At 39.6% G+C, this 23237-nt stretch overlaps 1 protein-coding gene across 3 annotated transcripts in view; it reads left to right on the top strand.

Moving 5' to 3' along the window:
• LOC149321251 (transcriptional regulator QRICH1-like) overlaps positions 1-23237 on the top strand; it is a 38299-nt gene extending 15062 nt beyond the window's left edge. For all 3 annotated transcript variants that reach the window (XM_089518361.1, XM_089518367.1, XM_089518358.1), the window contains 9 exons: positions 2561-3580; positions 14314-14491; positions 15812-15966; positions 18362-18476; positions 19258-19366; positions 20193-20344; positions 21161-21251; positions 21696-21913; positions 22902-23237. In XM_089518361.1, coding sequence (XP_089374487.1) covers positions 2561-3580; positions 14314-14491; positions 15812-15966; positions 18362-18476; positions 19258-19366; positions 20193-20344; positions 21161-21251; positions 21696-21888 — 2013 coding nt within the window. In that variant the 3' untranslated portion in view covers positions 21889-21913; positions 22902-23237. The remainder of the gene's footprint in view (positions 1-2560; positions 3581-14313; positions 14492-15811; positions 15967-18361; positions 18477-19257; positions 19367-20192; positions 20345-21160; positions 21252-21695; positions 21914-22901) is intronic.

The raw sequence follows: 23237 nt of genomic DNA on the forward strand, positions 1-23237 counted from the left end.
TTTTTTAGCTATGAGTAGTGTATTCCAACCTTGGCTTACTAATTAATGCTTAGGGGTTTTTTTCCTTATAAAAGAATTCTACTGCTTAGGAACTAGTATATATTTTGGCCACTAAAAAAACTTTGAAGCATAGTTTCTGCTAACAGCTTAGGAGAAAATATTCTTACATTTCAGAACTCAGGATGTTGGTTGCAGTAATTGATGTTGCATGTGTCAATAAAACTGAATTATAGTAGCTAAATGTTTCTGAATGTGGTTCAAAAACTCACAACTATTTTCTGGTGCCTGAATGGTGTTACAATAGAGCTCTCAGTTAACTTGCTTACAAAGGGTTTTGTTTATATTAGAAAAATGTTTCCTGTCCAGTAAACCTGGGTGCTCTTGACACTTTTTAAAACACAGCCATTCCTAGGCAGAAGCACTTACAGCACTGAGGATTTTAGTTCCAACTGCTATATTGTTTGGATTCTACTCTTAAACATGTATATTACGTGTGTTTGTGTGTCAAGCTGCTTGTTGATGTATGGCAACACCATGAATTTCATAGAGTTTTCTAGGCAAGGACTACTCAGAGGTGGTTTTGCCAGTTCTTTATAGTGTACAGCGCTAGGTATTTTTGGTGGTTCCCCCATCCAACCAGGGCTGACCCTGCTTAGCTTAGTGACTGTATATTAAATAGTGAGCAAGTACACTCTGAATGCAACAGACATTGAATAACTGTTACTGAATTTATTGTACTGATAGAATGTATTCTACAGAATGCTTAATGTGCCTTCGCATATAAATTAAATTGATTCAATCCTGTTTATGAATAGTAATCTGCATGTAGCAACAGGTTTCTGTAGACAGAGTGTTGCTACCACCATGTGTGCTAGAGGCTACTATAATTCTCACCATTCAACCATTCAGTATACTGATGGGTGAGCAGTGCAGACCTGTTCAAAACAAGTTTTAGTATTTGTGGGCTGCTGACATGCTCCTTGAATGCTTGCATGTTAATGAATCATAGTGGGGCTGAGGAATAGCAATGACATAGAATTATATAAGGCGAAGACGTCATCTTGGCCTAAACATGGCTGTGTATCACATTGGAAATTAAAAAAAGCTCTATTCCTTTTAATCTCTAAAGGCACTAAACCAGTCCTACATATGCAGCCAACACTTTGGTGATACTCATGCACCTGAATAGAAGTTTTCAGTACTGAGCATATTCCACCTACATTCATAGTTAAGTTTCCCTCTCTTTTCTGCAGCACAAGATTTAAAAAAAAACAACTGTTGTCATGTGATATTTGTTGGTGGCCATGTGTGTTTGTAACTGGCACTTGTTAGGAACCAGTTTCACTGCCTTCTGCAGCTGCACTTCTATGTGCAAGTCCTCAACACCAAAACAAACAATAGAAAACTTGTCTTGAGGCAGGTAATTAGTATCTAGAAAAATAAAGTACAAGAGGAGGTTTTTAATTTGTTGGCTTTGACAGACTCCAAGAAGAATGGTCAGAATATGTGCATGTTATATGACCCTTCTTCTGACATGGGGCCCAGGGCAGCTTACAACAAATTAAAACAAAGTACAGCTAAAATGTTAGTATACAAAAGCTAAAAATGTATTTAAAACATAATAAAAAGATCAAAGTGCAGCACACCACATCAACATCATCAATATAATCAGTAAAAGAAAAAAAAAACTTATCATTTTTTTAGCTCTTGACTGAATGCAAGATTTAAAAAAAAATGACATAAGATTCCTCCAGTGAGTCTGATGAGATTCTGAAGTATGAGTGAAGAGCCAAAGGCTTGCCTAAATACATAAGCATATACATAGTTTGCCTTTTCATTCTCAAATTTACTTGTGTGACTTGCTTGTATGCCTTTACGAAGTCCATTAAAAGGCATTGTTTGATGTGAAAGGAAAATCGTATTGTTCTAATCAGTGGTGACTTATTTATGGATGCAGATTTACTTGATGCTGCTCTTAAGTACGAAGTGTGCGTGTGTGAATCTCTTCTAAGTTGTTCTTTTGATGTCGCCATGCCTATATGGTTTGAACTGGGTGGGCACCTTGTGGCCTTTTAGTTGTTTGTAGACTTCAATTTCTACGAACCCTAAACAGGATAGCCATTACTAAGGGTTTGTGGAAGTTGCAGTTCATTAGCATTGCCAAGTGTAGGCTTCAGAATCTCATCAGAACAATTGTAGGCCCTTTATCATGTCAGTTTCCCTTTTTGTTGTTGTTGTTGTTTTTATGGTGTCTTGCATTCAGTCAGTTGTTGAAAATGAAATCTTGTTTATGAATATGTACAGTCTTCATTGAGATTATGGGTTTTTTTCCTTTCACTTCTTATTTATAAAAGTTACCCCTATGACCCTGCAGTAGATTGGGGGGCGGGGTTGTTAGTTGAATATGTGGAAGCTATTATTTGGTCTCTGGCTGGCTTCATTTTTCTGACAGGAAGCATTATGATATATAAACTCTTTTGTCTAGTCACAGAGTCACTGGTGTAAGGATTTTGGAGTTAAGAGTGCTAACTGTTGAATCCTTGGTTTTTCTTTTCCCTAGGTGCAAGTTCAGGTTCAACAGTCCCCTCAGCAAGTCTCCACTCAACAGCTCTCCCCCCAACTCACTGTTCACCAAGCCACGGAACAGCCGATACAGGTCCAGGTGCAGATCCAAGGCCAGGCACAGCAACAGACATCCCAGACAATACAGGGTCAAGCGCTTCAGAGTCCTAGTCCTTCTCAGTTGCAAGCAGCTCAGATCCAAGTGCAACACGTGCAGACTGCTCAGCAAATCCAGGGTGCAGAAATACAAGAAGAACACATACAGCACCAGCAGATCCAGGCACAGCTTGTGGCAGGACAGGCTATTGCTGGGGGCCAGCAGATCCAGATCCAAACAGTTGGAGCCCTTTCCCCGCCTCCACCTCAGCAAGGCTCACCACGGGAAGGTGAGCGGAGGATCAGCACCGCTAGTGTCCTCCAGCCAGTAAAGAAGCGCAAAGTGGATATGCCTATTACTGTGTCATATGCTATTTCAGGGCAGCCGGTTGCCACAGTCTTGGCCATCCCCCAGGGCCAGCAACAGAGTTATGTATCCTTAAGGCCGGACTTGTTAACGGTGGATAGTGCCCACCTCTATAGTGCCACTGGGACCATAACCAGCCCTACTGGGGAGACTTGGACCATCCCTGTTTATTCTGCGCAGCCACGTGGTGATCTACAACAGCAAAACATAACCCATATTGCCATCCCCCAGGAGGCCTACAATGCTGTCCATGTCAGTGGCTCCCCAACTACCTTGGCCACTGTGAAGCTGGAAGATGATAAGGATAAGATGGTAGGAGGTGCATCTGTCGTCAAAAACTCTCATGAGGAAGTGGTGCAAACTCTTGCTAATTCCCTTTTCCCAGCACAGTTTATGAATGGCAATATCCACATTCCAGTGGCAGTGCAAGCAGTGGCAGGGACCTACCAAAATACAGCCCAAACAGTTCACATATGGGACCCGCAACAGCAGCAGGCCACCCCACAAGAGCAGGGGCAGCAACAACAACAGCAGCAGCTGCAGGTTACTTGCTCAGTAAGTAAACTACTCAACAAAGAAAATGTTTGCCATGTTTAATGTTCTGACTGAGGAAGGAATGGTTGTGATCTTTGTGAAAGAGGCGTTGAAAAGTCATGGGTGGAACTATCAATGTATTGTGTCCAGGATACCTAAATTATGTACACAGATCAATACATGAATTATTTTATGTGAAATCTTCATTTACAAACTACTGTGGACCAAATGTGTCTATGCTTTTGCGATATTTGGGGTCTTTGTAGAAAGAGGTGGACATTTGACAAGTTGGCATCAGATAGTCACACATGGCACAGATCATTTATTGTTTTCTACTGTACAAGATTCTGCAGAAACCCTTGTACTTTTTTGCATGTGTCTGCAGACACATGCAAACAAATATTCCCTATATTCCCTTTGAGAATGGGCTCTGTGTTTTTTTGCACTGGGATGTTTAGGAATGTTGACTGTTTGATCTAATCCTGCATAATTGCAGAAGGTGAGTAGTATTTTCTGGGGTGATACTAGTAGGTGAAACAGTAAAGATTTCTTATTTTCCTTCTGCTCTCATTTCAAAATTTATTGAATTACCTGGCAGGATAAAGAGTTTTGTTAGGCTTAAGTCAGATCAGTGGTTTACAAAACAACTGCTCCCTAGAATTTTACATACTAATTCTGAGAGAAATGTATGCCTTGGTTAGAACCTGGATTTGTATGAAAAGGCATGTCTTTGTTGGAACTATTCCCACTCTAGTACATCTGAGTAAAATAGAGCTGTATGAATCAGTAGGGCAGAAGTGGACAGACTTGGCTCTGCAAGACTGACATAAGTGTAACATAGGCCTGTTACAGACTGCCAAAATAAAGCTGCTTCGGGTCTCTTTGGAGGTATGCTGTTTAAATGATGCATGCATCCTAAGAATCCGGAAGCTGCACCAAAGCTGCACTCCAGTGCTTAGGAATGCAGTGTGGCTTTGGCGCGACCTCCAGACTCTTAGGACCCATGCATCATTTAAATAGCATACCTCCAAAGAGACCCGAAGCAGCTTTATTTTGGCAGTCTGTAACAGGCCATAGTGTTTTGAAAAGGTGGAGACAGAGTTGTGGGACAAAGTGTCTATAAGAGCAAAGGCTAAGTCAGAAGTTTGTTTCTAGTAGAACTCATCCACAGATCCTTTCGTACATGTCTACTCCTATTCCTCTCAGTTCTTGCTAGCTTAATTAGAGAAATCAAAGAGTCTCTTTACTGCTTTTCTTAAGCCCATTTTGACCCCCTTCTTGATCTACTGCTGATTACCTGGAGATCTGTTACTAGAGCCTTCTCTGCCTTCTGCTAGTGTAGGATGTAAGTGTTTTGGCTAAGATGGGATCATTAAAATACTTAGGAAGCACAATGTGTAGCTGAAGCAGATGTTGTTGAACCTAGACCTTGAATGTGTGCCCTTCCCCATAGATAGAATGGCATCGTCAGTGTTACAATAAGATGTTCACATGTTACAATAAGATGAGATTCTAGGGCAGTGATGGCGAACCTTTTAGAGACCAAGTGCCTGAACTGCAACCCAAAACCTACTTATTTATCACAAAGTGCCATGTCCGTCTGGCTTTCTAATAATGCGAAATCTGTGCTGGGGCAACAGCACATGAGCCCACAGGGAGGGCTCTGAGTGCCATCTCTGGCATGCATGCCATAAGTTCGCCACCACTGTTCTAGGGGATCACGGACTGGTTATTTACCAGCAACATAACAAGCCATAGTTTATACCTGGCTTATCATTGGAGATTGAAGCTAAACTTCCTACTTCACTTTTCTCATTAAACAAAAAGGGAGGTGTCAGTTTATTTAGCTGCTCCTGCTTGCAGGAAGAGCCAGGTTGGAACAGTTGAGTGGAATGAGCCAAGATTATTTAGAATTCTGTCTTGTTGTATTATCGGGTATGCCCAGTGCTAGGAGCAGTGTATGCTGTTGAACTCTGTTTGGAGTATCCATAAAGTATGGGCTAAGGATTGTGTAAAAAAACAAAAGAAAAAAAATCTATAAATAAATAAATCTATAAATATTTGTCAAATAAAGCGATTTGACTAAAAGCCCCAGATATGGTCTGTTTACAGGATTGATTATCACTGGTTACCCTTTTAAAGAAATGCATCAAATAAGATTTATAATTCCCCCCCAAACCAATCACAGTTTTAAAAATAATTTGGTTTAAAAGAGTTTTCATTCTTTTGGAATTGACCATTTACAATAGCAACTACTGTGTATTAATGCTAATTAGTATCATTCTAGCCCCAGTATTGCATGGAAAGGTTTTTTTTATTTTATTTCTTAATATTTCTTTATATAACTCATCTTTCTCCCCAAAATGTGGCTCAAAGTAACTTATACTGTGTGCCCTTTCCTTATGCAGGGGGTACATTCCGGGAACCCCCCCCCCTCACACACACACACAAGGGAAATACAGTTTGCCCACATCATACATGGGTGTGCTGTATGCAGCTTTTAGCTTACGCTGAAAACTATGCACCGGAAGAGGCAATGGCACACGTGCACAAGCCCCATTGTTTTCAATGGGGGTCCAGCATACTCGGCATTTCCCTTACGTGGGGGTGCTTGTTTCCAGAACAGATTCCCCACGTAAGGGAAGGGCACACTGTACCACATAAAAACAATGGGGCTTGTGTCCGTGGTGTGGCACGAACACCATTACCTCTTCCGGTTCACGGCTTTCAGCGTAAGCTGAAAACTGTGTATGGTGTGCACATGTGTGACATGGGTGCGCTGTAGTTAGATAATAAAACAGGTGCAAATATTTTAAAACTAAGCACAATTTATCGTACACAAACACACAAAGAAAATACAGCTGTCGCCTAGTTAAAAGTCCCAGGGAGGTCAGTTTCCCAAGGCTTGCATTAATAGGGTTTTTGCCTGTCACTGAAAAGGCAAACAGAGGAAACTCACCTTGCTTTCTTTAGGAGGGAGTTGTAGATTCTGGTAATGACCTTCAAAAAGCCTTTAGAATGTTTAAGCTAAATATTCAGTAAAAAGATAGGGAGAAGAAGAGATGTAATAATCTTTTTCTTAAAAAATTACTTTATCCAATGCATACACAGCTAACGTAGAAAAGAGCCAACATGTTGTAGTGATTGAGCATTACTAAAGGCATTGGACTGGAAAAAAGGGTTTAAATCCGCACTCAGCCATGAAAACGCCCTGAGTGTCCTTGGGCAAGTCACACTTAGCCTCAAATGAAGGCAAATCTGAACAAATCTTGCCAAGTAAACCCATTGATGGGTGACCATAAGTTGGTTGGTAACAACTTGAAGGCGCACAACAACAACAACAACAACAGGCATAGACTCCTTGTCTCAGTGGAACTTATATAATGTGTGTACATGCACCATGTATTTACTGTAGATAGGACATTTGATAGGATTTTGGCTTATGTTCTAACACTTACTGTGTGAATGTACCTATTCTGACTATGGTTACTACAGCTGTCTTCGTAAATCAATATTTCATTAAACCATGAGTGACTTTTTAAAAATCTCATTAGCTTAAAACAGTTTACTTGCTTCAGTTTAATATAAAGAATAAATATTGGGAATTACTGATCCCATTGTGTGCTGGTGTTGTTGCTCTGTTTTTCCTCTCTTTCCAGACCAACTGGACTTTATGAAAGCAGAGTTATCCTGAAAAATTGCCATTCATTCTGCTAATGGTGGTGTCAGACTAACTGCAAATGATTCTTTTTCAGCGACACGGGATTTCTTAGCTGTTGATTGAGCAGAAGCTCTGCAGAGTTTTGCCTTCTGGGCCTTGCATCTTTCCAGTGTAACAGAATCTGTATATGAAACTCAAAGAAGGAGCCCCGCAGGCTTTTCAGAGCCTTGGCGACTTAAAGGTGTATTACCACCTCTGCTAGAGCCAAATGCCACCATATAATTTGATTTGCTGCATTGAAATTGGCTTCTCTGCACCATCTTGAGGGGATGCTGGCCTTGAAAGTAGGGGTGACGTAATGGCAGGAGTATAGCCAACACCTTTGTCAGGCAAATTAGCTGTAAAAGACTGTGGGGGACCTGTCTGTCTACAGAAGTGGCATTTTTAAGTACCTTCTTACATTTTAATTCCTAATACCCATTTATTTCTTAATACCTGGTATATCTGTAAGGCAGTAGCTTGACAGCTTTTGAACTTATAAAAAATTCAAATGCAAGCCATTTCAGTTTAAGGACCGGGCTCTTACAAACTGGAAGCAATGTTTAAATGCAGTTTCTGCTGTGTCACCAATAGCTGCTAGTGTCCCCTGTGATACTTCTGGGAAGACTTCACTCATGTGCTTTTGAATTTTGCACTGAAGCATGCACTAGTCATGCTGGTTTTGAATGCTTTTGGACAGATTGGAGCTAAAAGGTCTTCTTAAAGGATCATAGTTACTGAAATATCTGGTGGAAAACAGATTTGCAATTGGGTCACAAAGATCTCCCATTCATAGGGTTGTCATAAGTCGCAGCTGGCTTGATAGGCAAATAACAACAGCAACTATAGAAAAATCTAGTCTGTATGATGATGATGTTGTTTGCCTCCAAGTCATTTCCATTTTAAGATGACCCAAAGGCAAACTGATCGTGGGGTTTTCTTGGCAAGATTTATTCTGAGAGAGTATAACTTGCCCACCCAGTGGGTTCCCATAGCCAAGATGGAATTCTCTGATATCCAGAGTTATAAAACAGCAAGGAGATAATTTTATTCCTTCATGTTCATGCATCAGAAATTGTATGAGTACATACATAGTTTGAATGTTGAACTGTGACTCAGGAGTAGTGAAGAGAGTACTGAAAAGTAAGCAGAAAGCAGTAATGGGACAAGCACCACATGTCTGAGATGGTCATTCCCCCCCCCCCCGCCTCTCCTTGTGATCGAGGCGGGGTTACAGCCATAAAACAATAACAACATCTGAAATCCATATAGTAAAACAATAACATCGCTCAAAAAATACAGTTCAAAACAATAAAATCATCATTATGAGAACATGTCTTCTTCATGGGCCTTTAGCAGAAATTACTGGAATTGAGAACCCTTTCCAAAACAGGAGCAATGGTCCTATGTTTTGGAGAGTGTTCTGCAGTGATTTCTTGAAAAAGGCCTTTTCCTGCTGAGGCCAAAATGCGTTGAGCATTCTAAAAAACGAATAAATGGTTTACCATCTCAGAGGACGTGGTGCTTGTCTCCTTACTGTTTTTTGCTTTTAATATGCTTTTCAGTCCTCTCTTCACTACTCCAGACCAGAGTCATAGTCCAACACTCAAACCATGTATGTACTCATACAATTTGGGGTACATGAACCTGAAGGAATAAAATGACATTCAGCAAAGCTTCCTTGATTGTTCGTAAGCAAGCAGTACAGTGAAGCCTAAGAAAAAACCCTTCTGCAAATTGGAAAATAAAATGTTACTGGTTTGCTCTGATGCTTTCCATACATTTGTTTCATTATATTTTACCTTTAACATGTTTCTTCACCACCATGCTGTCAAGTGGTCCCCAGGCATATGCATCTTGAAAAGGGACCATCAATTTGTGTGATTCCTTGATAATATAGGTACACATATTTAGTTTAATAGTGAGTGTATCCACATTTAGTGGAACCTAAACCCAAAACACTCTGGAGAAATAACCTAGTTTGACACCACTTTAACTGCCATGGTTCAATGCTAGTGAATCCTGGGAATTGTAGTTTATTGTGGCACCAAAATTTTCTGACAGAGAAGGCTAAATGTCTCACAAAGCTACAGTTCCCAAAATTCTTTACTGCAGTATGTTTTGGACCCTAGTTAAGCATGTTTTGCTTAGCTTGTAATGTCTGATGGCATACTGTAGAGTTTACAGCGGGCAGTACTTTGAAGTGACAGAGATTTGAGTTGATAGTTGTAATAGTTGAATTTGCACTAATAATTGTAATTTGAAGTGACATGTTTGTGACTTCAGAGGAAATTGTCCTTTTTTGTATATAGTTTTAATTTTCTTTGCCACTGTATTGGCTTGTTATGTGAACATTTTTTTTGTAAATCCTCAGACAGTCATAATTTAATTGCTTGCTTTCCAACCAGATAAGGAAACTCTTGTTAAACTTGGTCTTTTGGGGTTTTTTGGAAACTAAAATGCAGACTATTTTAGCAAGATTTTTCAGAGGCCTAAGTCATACTGTAAATTTGATTTCAAATGTTGAGCAAATCTGTTGATCACAGGCGGAGAAAATATGGCCCAAGACCATTTTTTTCCAGGAAAATCGTTTTGCAGTGCTATATAAAGGTTCACATAACCCTGTTGCATTGCGGTTTAGGATATTGGGTCAGGGGTTCTTAAATCTGCAGGGCCTGAAACAGGTGAGCAGATGCAAAATGCTGAGCTGCAATCCCTAGATATGTGTGTAAAAATGCCTGCCAGTGTAGATTAGATAAATTAGCCTGTAAAGGATAAAAAAAAGATACATCACCACATTTGTCTATCATTCCAATTGTTTTTATAGTAGGATGTTAATGAGGGTGGGCATTAAAAATATTCATAGCCTTTGTTTTCCTGTTATTGTCCTTGTTCCAAGTATTTTTAAAAGGTTACAGTTGTAAACTTAAATAACTGTCCAACTTGTTTATAAGAAACCAGATAATTTACTTGTGAAACACTTCTACAAAAGTGTGTTTTACTGTAAAGTTTGCCCTTTAGCTATTGGCAGACAGATAATAATAACCATAATCATTTGCATTGTCTAAAGCAATTAGCATTTAGCTTTCCTTCAGTAAGAGACTTTTAAAATCTCATTATTTCTAATTACTAAGGGAAATCAATTGCATTGGTCTTTAAGTTGCTGCTAGATACTGGCCTGGTTCAAGCATAACTGGCTGCTCCAACACAGAACTGTGTGCTCATGTGAAACAGACAACAGGCTTGATCTTTTGGCACCTATCAAATGGAGACTCATTTAAAAGAAAACAAACACACCAAAAACACTCCTGTAGGAATGGAATTCTAATTCAAGAAGATAGTTTCTCATAGATTATATGAGGTGATGTATTTTACTACCATAACCTATAATGGTACAAAATAAGAATACAGTGAGCCCTCCACATTTGTGACATTGACTTTTGCAGCTTTGATTATTCATGGATTTGAGTAATATTTTCTCTCTAGGAATTTCTCTGTCCTCCAGCACTTCTCTGCTGGAAGTTGACCATAGGATTGTGATGGAGAACCTAGAGCAGTGATGGCGAACCTATGGCACGCGTGCCAGAGGTGGCACTCAGAGCCCTCTCTGTGGGCACATGTGCCGTCACCGCAGCACAGAGTTTGTTACTAGAAAACCAGAGGGACATGGCACTTTACAATAAATAAGTGGGTCTTGGGTTGCATTTTGGGCACTCAGCCTCTAAAAGGTTCACCATCACTGAACTACAGATTCCTAGAGAAAACACTACTCTAGGCATTTCCAGGTCCTCCAGCACAATTCTGCTGTCAGCCTCTGGTGGATTTGGATTAGAAATTCCTAGATAGGTGTTGTCTCAGGTTAAAAAAAGTTTTATTTTAAAAAAATTGCAGTTTTCCCACTTTTACAGGGTCCTGCGCCCCTAGCCACAGCGAATATGGAGGGTCCACTTTATATGTGCAAATCACACATTTAACATGCAGCCCACATATCAGACCACAAAATATATAACATAAATACTTGAAGGGATGTCATATTGAGGAGTTGCTGCTCCAGAGACTAGTTCTCTTCCAACTCTATGATTCTATGATTTGTAAAATGTATGAGGAGGAAGATTATACAAGGTAATGCTGTTACAATTGTTTTTATGTAATCATTAGAGTAGCATGTTGATACAGAGCAATGGATGCAAGCTACAGGAAAAGAGATTGCACCTTAACATTAGGAGCAACTTCCTGACAGTAAGGGTTTTTCGACAGTGGAACAAACTCCCTTGGAGTGTAGTGGAGTCTCCTTCCTTGGAAGTCTTTAAGCAGAGGCTGAATGGCCATCTGTTGGGGATGCTTTGATTTAGATTTCCTGCATGGCAGGGGGTTGGACTGGATGGCCCTTGCGGTCTCTTCCAACTTTAGGATTCTATGATTTGTAAAAAGTATGAGGAGGAAGATTATACAAGGTAATGATGTTACAGTTAGAATCATAGAATTGTTTTTATGTAATCATTAGAGTAGCTTGTTGATACTTTCAGTTCTCTAGAGGTACATTTTAGTTAAAAATTAACCCCAAAAACCTGTGTCGACTTATCCATGGGTCATTGTAAATACTGTACTGCGACTCATAGAAAAAGGTACCATCACCTAGTGATAGGCAAGAGTGTAATGTGTCCTGGAAGCAGTGACCCCCCCCCCCCACTCTCTCATCCATCCAGCCTTTAGGGTGAACACAGATAGTTATGCCTGCCAACATTTTGTAGGTTCTTTGGCGGCATTTTCCTTTGCTTCATCATTTAGACCCTTTGTTGCATGCCCCTAAGTTTTACCCTCAACTTATCCACGAGTCATAAAATCCATAATTTTGTCCCCCAAACATGTGCTCAACTTATGAGGTCAATTTATCGTCGAGTATATACAGTAATCTAAGCCTTGATGACTTAGCAAGACCTTCTGCCCAAGGCAGAACTGCTGGGAAAGTAGAACAGTCTCAGTCAGTAGTACAGCAGGAAAAAAGGACTTTCTCATTCCCAGGTCTACTACATTCCCCTTCCAACCTATAGAGGGAAAAACATTTATAATTTAAAAACAGTCACAAACATATTTTTTACAATATGCTCTCTTCCTCCACCAATGGATTTTAAAATGTCTTTGGAAAGAGTTGGCCCATTTCAAGAAGGGAAAAAACCTGTTCTGTCCAGACCTCAACAACAGAGGCAGGTCTTTGTAGTTTTGCAGCATTGTAGAGTCTGCTATAGTCTGTTGAATGGATGTGGGTTGGTGATTGGTTGAATAGGTAGATGAAAATCTTGTTTTCTGTTAGCCTACCCCAAGTAAAAGTTTAAATACTAGACGCCCATGATGAGATGAAATAACTAGCCCTTTCCTGTGATTCCTGAATTGAGAAATTGGATTAAAAGCTACCTACAAACTAGGATTGTAAACCAGAACATTGCAGAAAATATTGTAGAAAACAGAGAAACGGGGGAAAGTTATGTTTATCATATAGTCATGTTGCAGAAATCTTGTGGTTTGTTAGAGTGGCTTGCTAGGCATGAACTGGAGACTGCAGCAAACTGACTTTCATAGTAGAGTAAAGTATATATTTAAAAGCATGAAGCATGAACCTCCATTGTTGCCCTCAAAGGCACCCATTTTGCATCTCTTAAGTAAAAGGACTATTTCTTATGTCTGCTCCAAAGCAAGGAGGAACCCTGCCCCAGGAGGATTTTCCTATTAAATTTTGAAAAGAAGGAAATAGGTTTGGAAGAGACATGTTAGCTGTGCTAAGGAGAGTTGGCTCATGAGAGAATTGTTGTCCTTTTTTTGTCCCTACTTATTCCCACATTAACAGGTGTGTGAATGTAAGTAAAAGACACTCAGGTTAAGCAGTTTTATACACCCACTTCATTCAAACAAAAATCCATCAATGATACCTTTATTGGCCAACCAAAATGCACAATATAGAAGCATTCAAAGTTCCATGGGTTTCATCAGGCAAGATGTTACAAACCAAAAAGGAGGGGGGGGGAACAATTGGGAGGTGTTAGTCAGATGCCTGTATATTGTTTCAGTCCTTCCTAAAGATGTTATGATGGGGAGGATATGTTTTGTGCAGGCAGGCTTCTCCTCCTCCTGGCCATGAGGCAGTAGGGAGATTTTCAAAGTCCAAGAAATTTAAAGTCTATTTTGATCTCAGCAGGGACCCCTCTTTTGCAGTCCAGTATGTCTCCATGCCAGTGAAGTCACAGTCCTCTTTGTAGGCAGACTCCCACTTCATTATTATTCATAAAGAATACGAAATGGGAAATTGCATATAGGGGAACTGAGTTTGTTTCAGTATTTTTGATGAAATTAAGAGGAGGCATGAAGAACTGCTGTGTATTGGATGGCTAGACTTCAGACCTCAAGGATCAACTTTGTGTTTGTTTTTTTCTAGAATCTCAAGATCTGTTAACAGTTCCAGTTCAAAATATGTACAGTTATAATTAACAAAGTCTGGCCATGGGAACTTGTTTTCAGTACCACATCTGAATGGAGCTAACAGGCCTTCCATTATACACACACACAAGAAAGAGAGAAAGAAAGAAAGATGCTTTTCTTGTTACCCAGACTGTTTTCATTTTAGCAGCATAATGGGATTTGGGGGAAATAATTTTGTTACTGTTAGTGTTAAAACAGTTGGTTCAAAAATCTTTGCTGTACTGCAAATCAACCAGAGATCTGCTGGTAGGTGGGCACCTACCTTTGAAGAATAAAGAGCTAAAACAAGCTGAAGAATACTCTTTTCCCATGAAGATTGGTGCATATGTGCATACATGGACACACCCACATGTATGCATGCATATGTTCATGTGGGTGTTGAAATATTTTGTAAGTTCCCTGGAGCATTGTTTGATCAAAATGCTGTCTATATCAAAATAGATCAGAATAGTATAATCCTGCTAATTAACTGTGTGGGTGGCAGAATAGTTTTGAAATGTGATTGAAAATGTACTAATATTAATAAATTATACAAAACTTACTTTTACTGATTTAAGTGACTGGAAATAACTTTTTCCCACAGGCTCAAACTGTTCAGGTTGCTGAAGTTGAGCAGCAGCCACAGCCTCAGCCTTCACCTGAACTTCTCCTTCCACAATCTCTCAAGCCAGAGGAGGGGCTGGAGGTGTGGAAGAGCTGGGCACAGACTAAGAATGCAGAGCTGGAGAAGGAGTCTCAGAACAGGCTTGCACCTATTGGCAGTAAGTTCTGTAGGAAGAAGTAATACAGTGGAACCTCGGGATACGAAATACCCGGGTTACGAATTTTTCGGGACCCGAAAAAAACCCATAGGAAATTATTGATCCGGGTTACGAAAGTTTTTTCGGGTCCCGAAAAAACTTTTGGTGCTTTTCGGCGCGATTTTACACCAAATCGCGGCTTTTCCCCATTAGCGGCTATGGGGATTCGGCTTGCGAAAGCCGTTCGGGTTACGAAAGCGGCCGCGGAACGAATTAATTTCGTAACCCGAGGCTCTACTGTAGTGCTCTAACTTTTCCAGCTATGGCAAAGGAATTCTTGCTTATATTGGGCGAAAGTTATCCTTTCCCTTTAGGCAGCTCATGCCAAGTGTTCAGTTGAGTGCTGATCCGCCTCACTCTTTTTACTGATTTCATTTTTACTTGTCTTGTTAAATTGTTAAATTAATTTTAATTATTTTGCTGCTGTGTTCCTATAGATTGAGAGCTTTTTTCATTTTTTATTAGTTAAAAATGAGTCTTGATAACTTAATGGAACAACTAACCTTGCATGTGTCCTAGGTTTTCTGGCCTCTAGAATTTTTTCTGCATTGGCACATTACAAAGGTTATACAAAACACTAAAGTCACTTGTTTTTGTTTGTTGTTAACTGTCTTCAAGTTGATCTTGTCTCATGGCAATCCTGTGGATGAGACACCTCCAAGAACCCCCCCCCCCCCCCAAATCCTCCACTGCTCTGTTTAGGTCCTGCAAAATTATACCCATGACCTCTTTAATAGAGTCCAACCACCTAGCATGCAATCTTCCTCTGTTTCTATTTCCCTCCACCTTTCCTAGAATTACTGTCTTTTCCAATGAGTCATGCCTTCTCATGATATGGCCAAAGAATGACAGCTTCACCTTAATCATCTTGGCATCCAGGGAGGTTTCAGGCATGATTCAGGCCCATTTGTTCATCTTCTTGGCCATCCATGGCATCCTCAGTACTCTTCTCCATCACCACATCACAAATGAATTTATTTTCTACTTATCCACTTTCTTCACTGTCCAGCTCTTGCACCCATACATGATGGCTTGTATGATTCTAACTTTTGTACTCAGTTGTGTATCTTTACTCTTTAGGATCTTTTCTAGTTCTTTCATAGCTGCCCTTCCCATTCCTGATCATGTTCTGATTTTTTGACTACTAGGTGCTTGGGGACAAATCCTTTCTTGGAAATGCCAGCGTATTCTTACTGGGGAGATAGTGAAGGAAGCATGATTAGATCTAGAAATGGCCTTCTGAAAACTGTCAGTTAACAACTTTTTAATTGTGGTTTGTAGGACGTCAGCTATTGAGATTCCAGGAAGATCTCATATCATCAGCTGTAGCAGAATTGAATTATGGACTGTGCTTAATGACCCGTGAAGCTCGTAATAGTGAAGGCGAGCCATATGATCCAGATGTTTTGTACTATATCTTCCTGTGTATTCAAAAGGTATGATATCATGGAAATCTGCAACAAGTGATTAGAATTTATGGCTATATATTTGTTGTGATTAGAATGACTATGTTCAAACAGCATATTACTGCTCACCTCTGTTTTTGTTTAAGAAGTGAACTAAGGGTACAAACTGAACAAAACATAAGTTTTATGCCTGCAAACTGAACAAAACATGGATCTTATGCCTGTGTAGCTCGACATAAAACAAGTTGCGTACAGTGAATTTTATCTTAAACATAGATGTAGAGATACACACAATATATCATACATTAGAAAGCACATAACCATGAATCCACCCATGGAATGCCAGTATACTTCCATTTTGACAAATACAATGGACTTTTCCCATCCATAGCGGTTTGGTTCAGTTCCCCCCCCCCCCCCCCAAGCTAGGAAAAATTCTGGTGCTCAAGCCCATATTAGTGGGCTTTATTAATGTGGATGACTGTGTCAGCATGCCTATGGGCCTGCCCCACCATTGGTTAATATAGGGCAGAACTCCAGCCTCTAGATGGTTAGCCTGATATAGCAGGCTCATTATAGTTTGTTTCACGCTATGTAATTTAATTACAATTACTGATGTTTCACTGCCAGTGCAATTGAATTTTGTTCTTCTCCTTACTGCTGTGCTTGGGATTGCCTCAGAACTAATGCTAGAGGGTTTCCTAGCCCTCTGAAACAGATTTTCGGGGTGCATAATAATCTGCAATAAAAAGGGAATACCCTATCTCCCCCATTTTTTGGAATCTACTATGGCATGTCAGCATGACGTGGTGGTTTAAGTGATGGACTAGGAGTCTGGGAGACCAGGGTTCCAGCCCATACTAAATCATGGGAGCCCTCTGGGTGACCTTGGGCAAATAAAACTCTCTCAGCCTAAGAGGAATGCAGTGGGAAACATAAAGAAATCCTGCTGAAGGAAATCCTATCTTACTGTAGCCATAAGTTGGAGTAATTTTGAAGGCTTTTAAGAACATCACTTTTCCTCCAGCAGAAGTACAGCACTGTGTGTTAAGTCCTTAGGAGAAACACTTCTGTGTTGGTGTCATGTATATAATAAAGCTGAAATCTTCACACTTATCCAGTAGTTTTTATTCTTTACCTTTTATAAAACCACTTATCTCTTTTCCAAACACCACAACAACTTAATATACAATTATATTGCTTTCATTTACATATGTGTATTATATTGGAATAACATCCTTCTGCAAATTGTCCCCTTAAGCCTCTTGGGAGCCTGAGAGGTACTTTGAGACAATTTTTAAAATCATCTTCAGGTTTTAGGGTGCAGGGAAAGTGGGGGTGGTATGGGCTCAGGAGGTCTGAAAATGGTCCTGGTATGGTCTGCACATAGTCTGCAGGCCACATTCTTTCCATTCCTGACAGTATTACTATACTCCAGACCCTTCATGACCAAGCTTTATAGGCTAGTTATTTAGATACATGGAATTGTTGTTCTCTGTGGATTTTTCACAGAAGTAGGATTAGAGGTATAAAAATTTGGAGATTCTGAAGCCATGAAGGGGAAAAAAGTCTGTGGGGAAATTTCAATTAATGCTGTACTTTTTATATTAAACCCAAACATGTTTTACTGTTTGTGCACTAAGAAGTGCTCCATTGGTTAACATATAAAATTGTACATTTGACATGTTTTTAAAAAATTAACATGTGAAATTGTGGGCATTCTCTGTGCTAAAGAGAGAACAGTTGAAAAGTAGGTTACTCAGATTTATGTGTAGTAGATAGTGTATTGTCAGCAAATCATGCAAGTAACCACTGAAGCTTTGGACTACGAAGGAAAGGTTCAGTGTGTAAGTGACTTGACTATAAATTTAATATACTGGTTCTGTTTTTAATAATTAAGAAAATGTACATACAGGCACATCACTTTAACTCTGAAGGCAGCTTGCAATAAAATGAAAATCTTCAGTAGCTGTTGAACAAACAAAAACAGTAAAAACAGATTTTATGGGTGGTAGCCATTGTCCAGAGCCAGCATGGGGTACTGTTGGACTAGGACTCTGGGAGACCAGGGTTCAGAACCCTGCTTAGCCATGGAAACCCGCCAGATAACCTTAGGCAAGTCACTTTCTCTCAGCCTCAGAGGAAGGCAAATGCAAACTTTCTCAGAATAATTTATATCAAGAAACTTGGAGAGGGTTGTCACAAGTCAGAGTTGGCATGAAAGCACATAACAAATACAAAATCATTGCTGTCATTTTAGGTTTTTCTTTAATTTATTATTGTCATTAATAAATTGTCTAGCCACTATGTATTAAATGCATTCTTTAAAACATGTACACTTTAACTACTGTCTTGATGTTTCATTTTTAAGGACTAGATTCCTGTGGATAAAGTTTTGTCTCACCCATGCTACTGTTTTTTGCAGTATCTATTTGAAAACGGGCGTGTTGATGACATCTTCTCTGATCTCTATTATATACGGTTCACTGAGTGGTTACATGAAGTTCTCAAGGATGTCCAACCTCGTGTCACTCCTCTTGGTAAGATACTCTTCAGCCCATAGTAATTGTAGAAAAATAATGTGAAGCATGATGGAGTTCGATTTTTAAAAATACAGTAATTTAATATGAAATAGGCAGCTGGTATTTGGGCAATGATCATCTTTATAGTGTCCCGTTCTTGATTTTCAGCTGAAAATCAGGTCTTACATTGACTAGGTGGGCAAGTTGGAAGATATGTGGTTAATGGCAATGCCATTCCATGTGATTTCTTTTATCTTATTTGCATCTTGGGGTCACTTTTTTCACTGAAGACAGAATTAAAAAGATGAGAGAGCTTGAGGCGGGGGCTGCAAAAAGATACTGGAAGTTTGAGTGTTGGATTAGGACACTGGGAGAGAAACCAGGGTTTGAATCCCAGCTCGGCCATGTAAACCCATTGGCTGACCTTGGGCAAGTCATACTCGCTCAGCCTGAGGCAACAGCAAACCCCCTCTGAAGAAACTTGCCAAGAAAACCCTATGATAGGGTTGGTTTAGGGTTGCCATAAATCAAAAATGTCTTGCAGGCATTCAGCAACAAGAAAGCTGCATACATGTGGGCTGTGAGCTGCACTTTGATTTAATAGAATAATTAACTGAACAGTTAACTAGAATTGTTGTAAACTAAAATACATGGTAGTAACTACCAACTAACTAAACAAACTGCTGTTAAACTGAGAAAAAGTTCTTTCATTATTTCTTGTATGTAAAAAATCTGGTGGATGGGTGGAAATGCTGCTTGATTCTGTGCTTTTGGTGATGCTGTCATCTGGTCTTCTCAGGCTATGTTCTCCCGAGCCATGTGACGGAAGAGATGTTGTGGGAGTGCAAGCAGCTGGGAGCTCACTCCCCTGCCACCTTGCTTACTACTCTTATGTTTTTCAACACAAAGTATGTACTGCTGTATGAGTTTTGTTCCCAATATGTATAAATTACTTTAAAATAAGTAGAATCCTATTGTTTACTGAGTCCTGGATTGTGATGTGTGGAAGTGGAAGGAGGTGGATAAAAAGAAAACAAACAGACAGGAATTACTTTAATGGATCAGATCAAAATGCATCTAGAGTTAGTGAATTCTGATTACTCAAAAATTAAAAAAACCACTTCATGCCTTGCCTCTTCCACTGATTTGTTAGGTGGCCGTAGGTAGATCATGCTGCCTTGTCCTTAGCTCTTCTTCAGTATTGGTACTGATCTGTTTTAGATCTTTGTTTTGATATTTTCTAAGATAAGTTGTATGTAAAGAACACTTAGCTGTTGTTTTGTTCATTATTTTGTTTCCAAAGTCATCAGCACAATGTTGCTGCAATATCTGTCAGACCACGCCTCTGCCCCCAGCATTTGGTGTTGGAGGGATTCTGTCTTGAAACAAGGGGATGTCATTTGAGTAGCACAGCTAAATGTTAGTGATAGGCATACACTGCATGAATTTGGCAAAACCCCTTCTCAGTTCACACTGTAGATGTCTGAAGTAAACTGTTCTTTGTGCAACTTCATGATAAATATGTGAATTTACTGTGAAGGCACCACAACAGTGTTTGCTTACTAAAAATAAATGGCTTTTTTTAAAAATGTGTATTTCCCTGATTATGACGACTAAATGCTGGATTTTATGACTCTCATTTACGTCCTGTTAGATGCAAAATGGTTACTTCTCTCAGTATGATTTTTTTTAAATGTGCATCTTTAACTAGCATGTGTGTCCCTCCTTGTGCAGATACTTTCTATTGAAAACAGTGGACCAGCACATGAAGTTGGCATTTTCAAAAGTCTTAAGGCAGACTAAAAAGAACCCTTCTAATCCCAAGGATAAGAGTACGAGTATCCGGTATCTGAAGGCACTTGGTATACACCAGGCTGGACAGAAAGGTAGAACTTACAACTTAACTTAATTTTGCTTCTAATGGCTGATCCTATTTGTTCTATAGTGCTGTCTTTGTGAAAGATTGCTGATAGGTTGCAAGACAAACAAGGAGAGAAATGGGGTTTTATGGTATCTTCAAACTGGCATTTTATTGATTCATTTATCATACTTTTATACTGCTCTTCCATGTAAAGCATCCCCACAATAGTTCACAGAGTAAAACTTTAAATCAAGTACACTTGAATGAGAGTGGGCAGAACTTGAGTCTTAATAGTGGTGCTTTTCCTTCGTGTTCTGCACATAAAAATGTTTCTTTCTATACAAATATTTTGCCTGCACTTTTTGCAGTCCTGTTTCTACTATTTTTGATAGTTGTAGGTGTTTTATTGGGTTAACAGGGTATGTCAAACCTACTTCTCTGGGAATTTAAATAAAATGTATCAAAATGTTCCTGCAGGTTTGTGGGGCCTCTGAAGTGGCATTGGAAGTTTTGTCTGCTTCCTTCTTTTAGAACCAGAGGTCCTTTTCAAAGTCCACTTCTTTGTCAGTGACACTGCTGTGGATTTAGGCAGTGTCTATTGAGGTTGAGCCACAGTTTTGACCAACTATTCACTTTTTAGATTTGATTTTTACTGAGAAAGGATTTCTACCTTTTTGCCAAAAACTGGATAGAAGATTGAAAGTTTTTATATATGACTGTAAACAAAAACTATCGAAACAAATAAAGATGGTTCATCCCCAACAAGAAAGAGATTGGTGCTTATGTTCTAGTTTCCCTGCAAAGTGTCTAATAAACCTCTGTTGTTGGGGTTAACTTGCAGTTACTGATGACATGTATGCAGAACAGACAGAGAACCCTGAGAACCCTTTAAGGTGTCCTATAAAGCTCTATGACTTCTACCTCTTCAAATGGTGAGTATTTCTGTCATTGTCATTGAGAGCCACAGAAGATAACTGGCTGGATTAAAGGAGTTTGTGTTTAATTATAATTACTTTAATGTGCATCTCACTAGAAGCTCATCCAACTAAACTACATTCTGTCTTGGAATTAAGGTGTGTAGGTCAACCTATATAAAAAGTGAACTGGCAAGAGAAGTAAGTGCGTGCTGAATAGTACCCATCACTAGAAAATACTAATTCTGTCCGATTTCTTTGTCTGCAAGATACATAGCCACCTTAAATATTAGTAAAATTAAAGTTTAAACTCCTGGGTTTCCATGCCATATTCAGCACATGTGGATCCTGTAGTAGTAGAAGTAAATGGAGTCTGCATTACTAGGATAATGTTGGTAGAAATTTCAGGGTAATTGCTTAATGTTCAGTCTGTCTCTCCCCCTCCCTTCTCTCTCTCCACAGCCCCCAGAGCGTGAAAGGCCGGAATGACACATTCTATTTGACTCCTGAACCAGTGGTAGCTCCCAACAGCCCAATCTGGTATTCCATCCAGCCAATCAGTCGAGAGCAAATGGAGCAGATGCTCACCCGAATTTTGGTGATACGAGAGATTCAGGAAGCTATTGCTGTGGCAAATGTCAGCACCATGCACTAAAGCATCCCTGCCAGCTCAGAAAAAGGTGGGTGGGGCGGGAGGGTAGGCCATGAGGCCAGGATCAATTGTACAGCCTTTTACACTAAAGGAGATGCCTAAGTTTTTTTCTTTTGGTTCTTTTTTTTTTAATTGGTGTAGTTATGAAGCCCTTTTAGGCTTCCTCTGTTTAAAAAGAGACCTTTCCCATTGTGTATCTGATCCAACTGCATCAGTCTTCTAGACACACTGAGGGCTGTGTTCTCTCTCTCTCTCTCTCTCTCTCTCTGGGAGCTGTGAAGTGCCGGAGGTTGACTTTGGGGTTTTTTATGATGTGGAAAAAAAAGAAACAAATTTAACTAAGGGACTTGGCCAGGATGGGCCGCTACTTTGGCGCTCATGCACTAGGAAAGAGCAGGAAATGATCTAAAGAGAAGCAGTTTGCAGTTTCCTCAAGCTCACACGGAAATGTCTTGGAAAGGAGAGAAGACTGTCCTGCAATTATGATTTATAAGAAGAAAAAGAAGAAAATCAGTTTCTATTAAGACCTTAAAAGTGACATTTTTAGATGTTAAGTACAAACTACCACAGTCCATTCTCTTTCTTTCTTTCTTTCTTTCTTTCTTTCTTTCTTTCTCTTATCTTTTATTTTTTTTGGCCTGATATTGAGGCCTTAAAACCTTGAGGCTTCTGTGCCTGATGGAATTCTTGTAACATACACTTGTGTATCATATAAAGATACCGCCCTGTTTCTCTTATGTATTCTTACGCTAGTTGTTTATTAAGAATGACGAGCACGTCTTTTCAACATGCTATTGAACAATGTGTCTTTATTTATGAGAAATTTTCAGAAAAGATTAGTAGTGTGGTAGGGGGCATCCCACTGATCCAGTGACACACTGTTAAATTCCTTTAGAAATTCTTTGCTGTTGGCTTGTAGCTTTCATAGTAACTCTGATTGCAGAATAATTTTGGATTAAATGAGTTTGGAGTGAGGATGACATACACTGAGGCCAAGAAAATTCCTTCTTTTTCAGGTACCCAACCTGCTGGAAAGTTCAAACCTGTTAACAGATATACAAATTGCACCAGGATTTAGAGAGCATGTTTTCCTATAGCTCATTCTGTCCCCTTTCCATCTGGATTTGGTGTTGCCTTTGACCACTGAGAATTGGTTTTTATTCTGGATTGGCAAAGTACATTTGGGAGCTATTCTCACCTCACTGACTTGGCAACAGTTGTCTATAGTGGTAAACCTGGGAAGAGGTGAGAAGTGAGGAGTATGTAATCCCTTGTATTTTACTTCTACATTTGGCTCATGAAAGATGATTTTATTTTAAATTCTTTGAATAATATGTCATTGAACAGCTGAA

The sequence above is a fragment of the Sceloporus occidentalis genome, unplaced genomic scaffold, assembly GCF_023333645.1.
Source record: "Sceloporus occidentalis isolate IW3139 unplaced genomic scaffold, rSceOcc1.0.p SCAF_1, whole genome shotgun sequence".
Lineage (NCBI taxonomy): Eukaryota > Metazoa > Chordata > Lepidosauria > Squamata > Phrynosomatidae > Sceloporus > Sceloporus occidentalis.